At 39.8% G+C, this 12,362-nt stretch overlaps 1 protein-coding gene across 1 annotated transcript in view; it reads right to left on the bottom strand.

The window, feature by feature from the left end:
- Window positions 1–438: 438 nt before the first annotated feature.
- The window catches only part of LOC122790418, a 353,039-nt gene continuing 341,115 nt past the window's right edge, over window positions 439–12,362 (bottom strand). The window contains exon 6 of the mRNA XM_044057941.1: window positions 439–1,458. Coding sequence (XP_043913876.1) covers window positions 810–1,458 — 649 coding nt within the window. The 3' untranslated portion in view covers window positions 439–809. The remainder of the gene's footprint in view (window positions 1,459–12,362) is intronic.

Here is a 12,362-nt window from a genome sequence, read left to right as displayed (position 1 = left end):
GTCTCTGACATGCAGTATTAACCTCCTGCATCTAGACCTCTGTGAACTAATTATACATTTGTAGGGCAATAAATTAAAACGGATCTGCAGCTACACGTAAAGTATACAAAGCTACTGCATACAAACCTCTGACCATGAGTACGCCCAAACACACTGCAAAATGGAGTCTAATAAATTTGCCTTGTGTTCTTTATTTTTGTTAGTAGCTACCTGGTGAATGTTTCTCCTTTAACAGAGTCTAGGGAAAGAGAGCAGTGAAAAAGAATAAAGGAATGAAATGTGATTGTTTACACACACACCAATGAGTAATGATCAGTAATGTAGCCTGTCTGCCAACATCTTAATGAATGGATGTCTTAAAGTAATGAACCATTAACTCATTCACTTTATGAGAACTATAAATATATTCAAATTAATATATACTGCTCAAAGCATTAATGCTTTAGAAACTCAATTTTAATTCATGATTTTAATGTTATACAGGAAGTACAAGAAAAATAGAAAGACACAGGATAAGTGTGTACAAAACCTACTAGAAAGCAAATGAACCATGCAGACCTTCATTTAGTAAACTCTGCCTCAGCAAGAAACCTACCAACCGTACCTCATTGATAATCACTTCACGGATAAAGTATGTTTTTCACAGACATTCTCAAAACATTATTTCTATAACAATCAAGACAAGTGCTTTGTGAGCATGTCTATAATTAGTAAAAGGAATATTTACATCCATGTTCGATGAGTGCTAACATTTTAAGTATATGGCTGTGCACTTTAATAAATAGGTTAGATAATTTTCAAAATAACAATCATCTTGAATACTGTACAACTTTTTTAGGAGAGGCACTGAATGGTCTTGCAGTTGGTCTGTTTGGAACACCTGGCTGGATGACAGAGACAACTTTAGACTCCCTAAGTCCTTTCAGTGTAAATTCTAATGTTTTTGTTGTTTTGACTTTGAAGCACATTGCACCTTCAGTAAACAACAAACTTCGCTCATAATAGTTTGTGTCTGATCGGCACAATGCATTAGAGCATTTTTTAATTTCTATTAGTTTGTTCCCAGCAGTGCTTCCCTCTTCCAGACCAACAAACATTAAATCCATGTTTAGCTTTTCACTGGGATATTTCTTTGCACTTCTATCAGTGATTGGCCCCTTTACTTGGCTTCTTCTTTTGCCTTGGTTTGAAAAGTGGACAGCAACTGTTGCAGCTGGCAAAATATGCTTAGTCACGGTTTGTTTATGCACAGCAATAGGATGACCACAAATAGATTTCCAAGTATGTGGTGCAGTATATGGTCTGGAAATCCATTGTTTTTTATTACTTTGTTCACTGCTTCCTTCTTGTTGGTTGTCTTTTTTCAGGGATAAATCTGCCTTGTTTTCCGGTAAGTTGCTTTTCTCCTTTATAGGATGTACCAAATCTGCTTCTTTTCTGCAATCCATCTTTGTAGACCTGCATTTGGAAAAGTTAAAGCAACAACACATTATAAAGAAGAGGTTAAAATATATACTCTAATAAAGTTTAACTCTCCCAACTAAAACAGTTTATTAACCAGATAAGTTGTACTAGGGATGAATGCATCCCCTTCATGGGTGACTCAGAGGGACTGATTTAATTAAGTGATTTTCTCAGATGTACATAGCATATACGTGTAGACTGAAGAAACCTAACCACAAATTACAGGACAAAGTGTGATAACAGCTCATGACAAACTCTTCATGGTATAAAGCCAGATAAGTATATTACTATTGTAAGATGTTATAACCATTAGTAATGATACCATAATTTACTTAGTTTTTTTATTTTTGTTTTGTTTACTAGGGTAACCCTGCAGAGACAGTCTGATTTGTAGTGTGGTTCAAGGGAGAGAAAAAAAAAAAAACTACTTAGGCAACAGGAAAATGATGTAGAACATACAATGCAATATGTGCAAAGCAGTATAAGGTTAAAAAGTACATAATAACACACTTACAAGATAGTAGATAACATGGTTACAACAAAACCAAAAGCAAGTAAAATGTGGCATGTAATAAAAACACACAAATGAAATGTTGGTAAGACACTGACTGCTATTTCGTTCCTCTGCTGCTGCAGCTTATATCGGGTGAGGTATAACAGTGAGAAAGGGGCTAATGCAGGGGTTCCCTGAGCCATGGCTTCCTTTCAGGAGTGCCACAAACTAAGTCTAGACCTACACTGTAGCTTTTTAGCAGAACTGGCATCAAGTATAGCAGCGGTCCCCAACCACTGGGACACGGACCAGCACCGGGCCATGGAACACTTGGAACCAGGCCATCAGGTAAATGAATACCTGTGTGTGTGTGTGTGTGTGTGTGTGTGTGTGTGTGTGTGTGTGTGTGTGTGTGTGTGAGTGAATGCATGCATGAAAGCAAAAGAGTCTGTGTGTGTGAGAGAGATCGGGAGAGTGAGAGCGATGTGTAAGTGAATGCAGGAATGAATGAATAAGTGGCTGTGTGTGTGTGTGTGTGTGTGTGTGTGTGTGTGTGTGTGTGTGTGTGTGTAAGAGTTCAGGAGAGTGAGAGCGATGTGTGAATGAATGATGCAGGAATGAAGAAGTGGCTGTGTGCGTGTGTGTGGGTCATGGGGGGGAGAGAGTAAAGAGTGAGTGATCCCTGGCGCAGCAGCAGCAATGAGGTCTGTGTAAGTCTGGACCATACCACTGGACACATACCTCTCACCCTCTTAGATCAAGAAATCTGGACAAAGCCAAAAATAGTGGGGGTACAAAGGCACAAAATCGGGGCACTTAAGTACTGCTCTCACAAACTTAGAAAGTTGAAAGGCAGGTTTTGCATTAGCATGAATTTTCTGAAGGGTATGAAGTATGAAACTCAACTGTCATTATTTTCTGACTTCAACCTCAATGATCTGCCAGTGATTTGCCAGAAAACAACAATTTTATGAGAAAAAGACCAAAAATATGAGGCAAAAATCTATACAGTTGAGAGATATGCTGGATAGAGCCAAATAATAGGGACAGATTTTAAATATTGCTCTTATAAACTTAAAGTTAATAAGGTTGCCATTAGGTTTGCTTACCTCTCAACCATAGTAGATCAGTGTTATGCTGTTAAGTAGAATGTACACTTTTTTTGTTAATTGTCTTTTTATTGTACTTTAGAGCTTTTTTCCACGGGTCTCCTAGTCCAAACGGGCAGCCTCATTAAACAAATGTCAAATAAATAAATAAATGAATGAAATATGCACTTTATGCACACAGCGGGGGTGGAGGTTGCCTTGGGAAAACCTGGATTCAGCAAGGGAGCCGAGAATCAAAAAAGTTTGGGAACAACTGGGCTAATGTGTGACAAGTATAAAGCTGAAAACAGCAAAATAACAGACAGAGATAGGAAATTAAAGCCAGGTAGAGAACGGGTAATGTGGTGCAACAAGATTGCTGGAAATAATTTAATACACTGATATTGTAATGTATAATTACTTTGAAGCAAAATAGCATGTGTGAGGACTACAGAAAAAGATATATGGCCAAGTCAGGTATGGAAATAAGGTACCCAAGGAAAGCTGAGGGGATAGAAAAGACCAACCAGGCTTGGAAAGAATACTGATTGGCTAACAAAGAAGCTAAGAAATGAAAACAGGGCATTGGAGGGACTCTACCAGATTCTGGAAACTTAGTAGGTGGCACAAAGAAACTATATCAGGTTGCAAGACAAAGACAGAAAGTTAAAGAAAGATAATCATTGTATACAAGCTGTGTAACACTGCTGTTGGCCTGTAATTACAAGCTGGTAGATGTAACTCTGCTGTTGGCCTGTAACTACCAGTTGGTAAATGTACATGTACCTAATGTGTTCACTGTGCTAAGACTAGGAACAAGCAGATGCACACACTGGGCTGGATCTTTACTTCAGTTCCTCCCCTCTGTCACAATCCCGGTATACTTCCCAACTCATTGAGTGACTACTCTCCAACCTTTATAAACAGATTCACACAACACTCACCTAAAGACCCTACTTACAGAGTATACTGAAACCTTACCCACTTTGACTCACAAACTTTTAACTCCAAATTATCTGGCATTAATTGGTCCTTCCTCTATCACCTCCCTCTCAATGAGGTAGTAAACTCCTTCAGGAAGATTTTCCTTGACAAACTTGATTCTGTTGATCCATTCAGAAAAATCAGAATCAAATCCAACTAAACTCCCTGGCTAACAAAACAAACCCACTCAATCATGCACAAAAGATATTCTTCCTGGAAAGCCTGGGTTATAAACAAGTCCCTTCTCTTACTGCACACATACAGAGAAGCTCAGAAACCTGGCTAAAAAACTTCATAACAAAGACGAGAGCTTTTTTTTTTTTCCTTTAACCAAAGTAGCCCACACAAAAATCCACAAAACTTTTGGACCACCATCAACAACCTACTCCACCCAGGTAACCCCATTACTCCCAACCCCTTTCCAAACAATACTGCATCTGAAACTGCTGCCCTCCTTAACAACTATTTTATACAAACTTTTCAAAACCTCACACTTAATACACAAAACAGTACATCTCACTCAACACCTCCACTCCCCATAACAAAACTATCCCCAATGCTTTTTCTTTCCAACCAGTCCCAACTACAATTAAATCGCTCCTTAACAAACGTAAAACCTGTGCTCCCTCAGCAGACCAACTACCTCCTAATTTCCTAAAAACAGCTGCACAATCAATCGCCTATCCTGTCTCTATTCCTATTAACCATTCAATCAAAGCAGCCCTGGTCCCTGACATTTGGAAATCCTTCTATACTATCCCTCTTCACAAGAGCGGCAACTCTACAGATCCCTCTAACTTTAGACCAATTGCTTTTCTGTCCCCCTATCCAAAATCTTGGAAAAGTGTATCAATGTTCAGCTACTCAAACACCTTCTCGATAACAATCTCCTCACTCCTACCCAACATGGCTTTAGGCCCCATCACAGCACTGCTATTGCATTACTGCCATGTACCCCCAAATAATAGCTGAAGCCCGTGACAATAACCTCCGCATCTTGAGTCTTTTCCTCGATCTTTCAAAGGCCTCTGATACGGTCTCTCATTCTAAACTTCTAACTAAACTCTCAGACATACATCTCTCTACCTCCTCCATCAACTGGCTCTCTAGCTATCTGTCCAGCAGGCAGCAATTTGTCTGCTTCATAGGTTCATAGGTTAGTACTAGGCTAATTGCCCCTTGTGGGCCATTTTTTTAAGCCTAGCCAGTTACCCCACGTGAGAATCAAACCCTGCACCTTGTGTTTGCCAGGTAAACACCTTAACCATTATGCCATCCTCCCACCCTTATTGTGCACTGACACTTTGCAGAGTATTGCGTGTGCCCAGTTTAGGTTTTCAAGCAGGTGGGGTTTGCAGAGACTGAGCGAGTTAATGCATCCATAGATGGCTGTCACCTTTGGGTGGGTAAAACATGCTGCACAGTAGGTGAGAAAATGTGCTGGGCATTGATTGGAAAGGAAAACGTAAGACAAGGTAGGAGCAGATGAGAGTAAAGCAGAGGTACCAAGGAGCACGCAGTGATTTGCTTACTTCGAGAGCTGACTAGATGGGAAGTGCTAAGAGGGCACCCGACAGCAGGGTGGGTTTGCTCTTTCTTTTTTTAAAAACCCACCTCAAGAAAGAGGCTGTTAACCAGTGCCCACACTCACTCGCCCTCACCGGGAACCTGTGGCAAACTATCATTTCTCCATTCCTCCCTGTTAATGCTGAAGTTCCCCAAGGATCAGTTCTGGGCCCCCTCCTGTTTAATATATTCACTAATAAACTTCACTCTGCTAATAACCTCTCTACACTTCTACAGTATGCTGATGACTCCACCCTCATTACCTCTGCCCACAACATCCCTGATCTACTAGCTCTCACTCAACAAACCTTTTCCTCTGTTGAAACCTGGCTCTCTGATAATCAACTCATATTAAATCCAAAAAATACCAAACTCCTTCTCTTCCTCTCTAAAACACTTGCTCAGCACAAAGCCTCTTTCTCTATATCCTCTCTCAACACCACCATTATTAAACCTGAACCCCATACTAAACTACATGGAGTTATCATTGACGAATTAAAATTTGATATTCATATTCAGCAAAGTATAAAAAGATCCTCCAGACACTTGGACTTCTCTTTTATAATCAAAAATTTCTGTCATCCTCCTCCAAACCCTCCCTCACTCATGCCCTACTCCTACCCTACCTTCTTTACCCTGCCCCTGTCCTTACTCATGTTCAAACATCTCATCACTAAACTATTGTAAACGTATAACAAAATTGCCAGATTTATCGCCAACCTTCTTTACAAATCTCACCAATGTCTAGCCCTTAAGTCACTCCAATGGCCAGAATTCTCCAAACAGCTACTTATACCCCAGCTACATATTGCACACTCTATCCTATATGAACCCTCATTCTGTCCCTCCATCCCCAGTTTAGTCTCCTTCTATAATCCTCCTTGTCACCTCCGTGCTAACAGTAAACACCTCCTTCAGTTATACAAACCCAACAAATATATTGGTAATACCCTTTACAAACACTCTGCAGCCCATGCATGGAATTCAGTCCCTCTCAACATAAGAAGCATTCAGCATAAATACCTGTTTAAGAAAAAAACTTGAACTTTTTCTCCTGAAGACTTGGTCATGCCCTTGTCAACCCCCCACTTGAACTAGTCTCCTCTCTTCTCATCTGATCTGCTTTTCCCTACCAACTCTTTATCCTCCTTGTACTTGCTCTAGCAAACTGTATTCATACTGTATTCCTTTGTGTAATATTCTCCAAGCCTTTTAATTTGGTATATACTATATACTGTTCTCAAATTTTGGAAATTGTACTTGTTAACTGTTATTTTACCTATGCACTGTACTGCTGTGCACAAAATTTTGACTTGTACTATATTTATGTGACCCTACTTTAATATTTTGTAAATATTATACTTGTATTATATCTAGAGCATTTCTCCTCAGGTCTGCACTGAAATTGGGCACATGGCTCAGCTGGACTAACCCGGTTAACAAATGTCAATAAATAAATAAATAAAAATCAGACACCCTTCATAAAGGATGCCAGCAACAACCTGCTCACCAGTCCACAGAAGATCAAAGGCAGATGGAAGGAGCATTTCCAGAAGATTCTGAATGAAGAAAACCCCACATAAGTTGTGCTGCCTCAGACACAACCTACGATGAGAGAAGAAGAGGAGCCCACCCTAGAGGAAGTAAGAACAGCACTAAGGAAAATGAAGTCCGGGAAAGCAGCAGGCTCAGATGAGGTCACAACAGATATGGTAAAGATGCTGGGTGAGATAGGGGGAAAATGGCTCCTGAGTGTACTCATAGCAGTGTGGAGAGAAAGGCATATCCTAGATTAGTGGAGAATAAGCATACTCATGCCAATGTACAAGAACAAAGGGGGCATCCACAACTATGGGCAGTACAGAGGCATCAAACTCCTGTCACATTGCATGAAAGTTCTGGAAAGGGTGACTGATAAATGGATATAAAGAGTAGAAAAAAATAAGATGGAAGATGACCAGTTCGGATTCAGATCGGGATGCAGCACAACTGACCCAATGTTTGCAGTAAGACAGATAGTTGAGAAGAAGCTACAGGAGAGGAAAGAGTCCAACTGGGCATTCCTAGACTTGGAGAAAGCATATGACAAGGTCCCAAGAAAGCTGATTTGGGCATTACTGTGGTAGTTCGAAGTCCCAGAAACATTGGTAGAATTAGTGCAAGCTATATACAAGGACCCAATGACTCAAGTATGAATAGTGTTTGGTCTCACAGAGGGGTTCCCAGAGGGAGTGGGTGTGCACCAGGGTTCAGAGCAAGAACATCTTCAAAGGATAGGGGAATGGAATGCAAAACTGGAGGCACATGGGATGAAACTAAGCACAGAGAAACTAAGCAACAAATTGGGGAAACCAGAAGAGGCTGAGAATTTAGAAAGAAGGGGAGATAGTGGAACAGGTTAATATCTTCAAGTATCTGGGAGAGGGGGTTGAGGAGAGGGGACGTATGAATGAATAAGTCAAAGGTAGAATCAGAGGGGCTGCAGCCAACTGGCACAGAGTCTCAAGTGTAGTGAATGAAATAAGAATGCTAAAGAAGCTGAAAAGTAAGGTGTATAAGACAGTGGTGTGAGCAGTACTACTGTATGGTATAGAAACCTGGGCAGTAAAGGCAGAGCAGATGAGGAAACAAGAGGTGATGGAAATGAAGTGCCTGAGAAAGGTGGTAGGATGCACAATGTTGGACAGACAAAAAAATAGGACAAAAGAGCCAAAGCCAAAGTAGCTGCAATTGCAGAAAAGATCAAAAGAACAGATTATGGTAGTTTATACACCTGTGCAGAAAAGCAGAAGACAATCGGGTGACAAAGATTTGGGACAGACAGGAAGAAGGTAAGAGGAAATTAGGACATCCAGCAAAGAGGTAGATGGATTGTTTGAGAGAAGATCTGCAAAAGTCAGGCATGAGTGTCGAAGATGTCAGGAGTGTGGCACTAAATGAAGTGAGAGGGTGATGGTTAACATGACACCCTGACCCTATTTAAGAAAAAAAAAAATTGGAAAAAGTGGGTCGATAATGATGATGCTAGTAGTGTATAATGTGGTTCCGTAAGTTGGTAGCCAGAAATAATCTAATACATTGATGTTTGATAAGTAAACCACAGAGTGGATTAGGTCACATTGTGAGAGTTACAAGAAACAGATGATTACAGGTGGGCTACTCGGGCAGTTTTTGAAATTAGATGCGAGATTACTGATTTTACATAGTTTTGAAGAGAGTTCCATGTAGAGGGAAAGAAGAAGCTCTAGGTGCTCTGTTTTAGGTGAAGGTTCATTTTAAATCAGTAAGTACTGATTAGTAGATCTCAGTTTTCTGGTAAATGTATGTCAGGATACAATAAAATTTGTACATAGCAATTTGAGTATGAAAGTAAAATGGATGCACTGAATTTTAGCTTCAAAAATGCATCCAGCTTAAATCTTTTACTAAATTGGAGTGTTTTTTTAGTTTGCTGAAAATGTTGCTATGCTGCTGTAGATTTTTATGTCATTACTGAATACTCTTTCTTTTTTTGTATTGAGAACAGCTACAATACCATGAAACAGTTTGGGGAGAACTACGGCTAATTACAGAGGAATTATTAAATCTCTGGACATGGATGGTATAGGTTTAGATATAAGCTGTGCAATAAAGAAAGACTTCCTTATGATAATGGATACATCAAAGAACAGTTCATTCTTGACATAAGTTCCCAGATCCCTGACTACTGGTGAATCAGTATACATGGGTATGTTGCCAATGTGATAATTACAAGGGATGCCATGCTTCTCAAAGGATACAACTTGGCATTTAGATTTAGTCCATGGTTTGCTACCAGCTATTTGTTTGAAAAAGGCTCCCTTGGAGGACTGTGATGTCCTTTGGAGGGATTTATGATGGCACCAAGTTTACAGTCATGTGAAAACTTGGATAACCATAAACAATTAACATTTGATTTGATGCCCCAAAAGTAAATGTTAAACAGGAATGACCCAAGGACTGAACCGTGGGGTACACTGCTGGTGACAGTTTTTTGGAGGAGTCTGAGATACCCACCCTAATTCTCTGGGTTCTGTTTGTGAGGCAATTGGCTATTCAGTGAGTTACACAGAATCCCATATATATATATATATATATATATATATATATATCAAATACCAAAAATACCAAAGTGTGGGCGGGTGTTGAATGCCTTTGCGATGTCTAGCTTGCAGTGTGAAATTATTTGCCCTCATCCATTGCTTCAGTAACCTTGTCAAAGAACTTGGCCAGGTTAAACAGGCAGGATCTGCTCTCGAAGAATCTGAACTAGCCTTGGTCAACAGTTTGTAGGTTACTAATGTCATTATTTAATAATTCCATACTGATGTTTTCCATAGCCTTACAGATGAGGCTTGTCAGGCTTATGGGTCTATAATTACATGTGTCTGTTGATGCCCCACCTTTGTGCAAGGGTGTGATTGTTGCATTCCTCCATTCACCTGGAATGTAGCCTGTTTAGCGGATGATACTGAATAACATCTGTAGGTGGTCTTATAAGTCACGTTTCAGGCTGACCAGTAGGCAGCCTGGTATGTTATCTAGCCCCATAAATGTAGAGTTCTTGGCCTTGGATAGTGTCTTGAGAACTTGTTCTTTGGAGATTTGAAGGCATGTAGATGCAGGTATGTGATCTTGGAATATAGGAGGGGTGGGGGAGATGTTTGAATTAAATTTATCCACTAGAAGATTGATTGTCTTCAGGATCTGAGTATGCAATATCCTTTAGTAGGAGTTCTGAACAGTACTGGGCTTTGTTTCTGAGAGTTTTAGCAGAGTTAATGAAGGTTTTGTAGTCATCCTTCACCTGAGTTGCAAATTTTACTTCGTATATGGCTTTGATTGATTTGATCAGGGTCTGACGTTCCTAGTTGAGTTTAACAAGAGCATCTTGAGAGTTAAATTTAGTTTTGCATGCAATGAGGCATTTTTTTCTTTTATTATAGAAATTGTTTATATTAGTGTGTAACCATAGGGGTTTATTTTTAAATGTGGCATTGTATTTACTTCCGAGGGGGACAGGTGCATCTATGCAGCTATTTACACATGCATAAAATGTGGTGATAAAGGATCCCTCACAAGCAGTGAGGTTGTCAAGATGAAAGGGGCTTTCGAATTTAGCCAGATCACTCTGTTTTAGTACACTAAGCTTGAGATAATCTTGGAATACTGAGGTATTGAAGATGCTTCCAGCTTGAATCTTAAGATGAATGTGACTGCTCTGTGGTCTGATTTGACTAGACAGGAAGTTACATTTGGTGGGGAGCAAAGTTGCCCGATATTGGTAATGACCAAGTCCAAGATTTTATCTCCACTGGTTGGTTTGAGAACTAACTGGTACATACCGATGAAGTCCAGAAATTTCTGGGCACAAATGTCTGAGTGTGTGTCAGCGTCCCAGTTAATGGATGGTTAGTTGAAGTTTTCACATCAGTCAGTGTGGTAAATGGTTCCAGTGGACTTGAACAGCATGAATTTAATTTGCCTACTGAATGACGGAAGTTTTGAAGGTGCTAAATTTAGACCAACCAGTCTCAGTTCAGTAGTATGAATAGTTTTATACTGTTACTGCAACTGAAAGAAAGGACTGTAAAATACCACACATCAATCTGAGTACAGGCCAGTAGAACAAATGAGTAAGTGATGACTCTTCAGAAGAGTTAGTTTACTGAAACCCAAATGACAGATGATTTCAGTAGTTGAAGGTATGCTTGTGTGTCATTAGTGACATTCAACTTGTTAGTGAGTATAAGATATGATAGCAAAAATCAGTTATTGGTATGTTAATTGATATGCACCTTGTCTTGTCAGAGCAATGTCTTTAAGGGATTCGTAGAGATATGTTTTAGTAAGGTGGACTGTGTAGCACATCAGTTCCTAACACTGGAATGTGTTGATCAGAACGCCTGCATTAAGACTCAAAAACTTTGTTATATTTAATTATATCTGCTTAACAACAGAAGCAGACAATAAGCATATCAACCTTATATTTTTAAGTTCAACATTTTGTCTCCCCTCTATTCGTACCTTTCCCTCTTACTCTTTTTCTACCTGTCCCATTCACTCTTGAATGCATCTACTGATTTCCTCTCCACCATCCATTCTGGAATTCTGTTCTGTGGGTCCACTACCCTCCATGTGATAAGGCATTTTATGAATCCAGAGAATAGTTACTACATACAGGCTGGTGCCTATTCCTCCTCCTCCTCTGCACTTCCTCTCAGAATGACCCCTTTACATCTCTATGACATGACCTTCTATACTAGTATCATATTACCTATCCCTACCTTATCTCTGGTCTCAGGTGAGAAGAGTGCTACTTTCACTAGTCTCTGGTTATATTCTTTCCTCTTCATTCACTGCACCTTTTGGGTAGCTTTCCTTGGATTTCCCTCCAACAGCCCAATGTCCTTGTACTAATATGTTATCTAGAATTTCATGCAATACCAAAGTGCAATCATTTTCCCTTTTCCAGCTCTTTTTTTTTTTTTTTTTTTTTTTTTTTTTTTAACAGTTCCACTCCTCTTCCCAAATGACCCTTCATACCAGGGTATTGCGGCTTAAGTGCATTACATTGCATTTGTTTGCACTGAATCTCAGCTGTCACCTTTCTGCAAAAATATTAAGCAGTTCCATATTCTTCACTAGTCTCTTTCCCATCCTCTGCTGCTGCATCTTTGTGTCATCGGCAAAGATGCTGATGTTTGTCTCAGATATATCTGTGGGAACAGAGAACAACACACTGGCAG

Source organism: Protopterus annectens, chromosome 16.part0, assembly GCF_019279795.1.
Source record: "Protopterus annectens isolate FY-2018-M chromosome 16.part0, PAN1.0, whole genome shotgun sequence".
NCBI classification, from domain to species: domain Eukaryota; kingdom Metazoa; phylum Chordata; order Ceratodontiformes; family Protopteridae; genus Protopterus; species Protopterus annectens.
The sequence above is the reverse complement of the archived record's forward strand: the minus strand, read 5'-3'. Positions and strand labels throughout refer to the sequence as shown.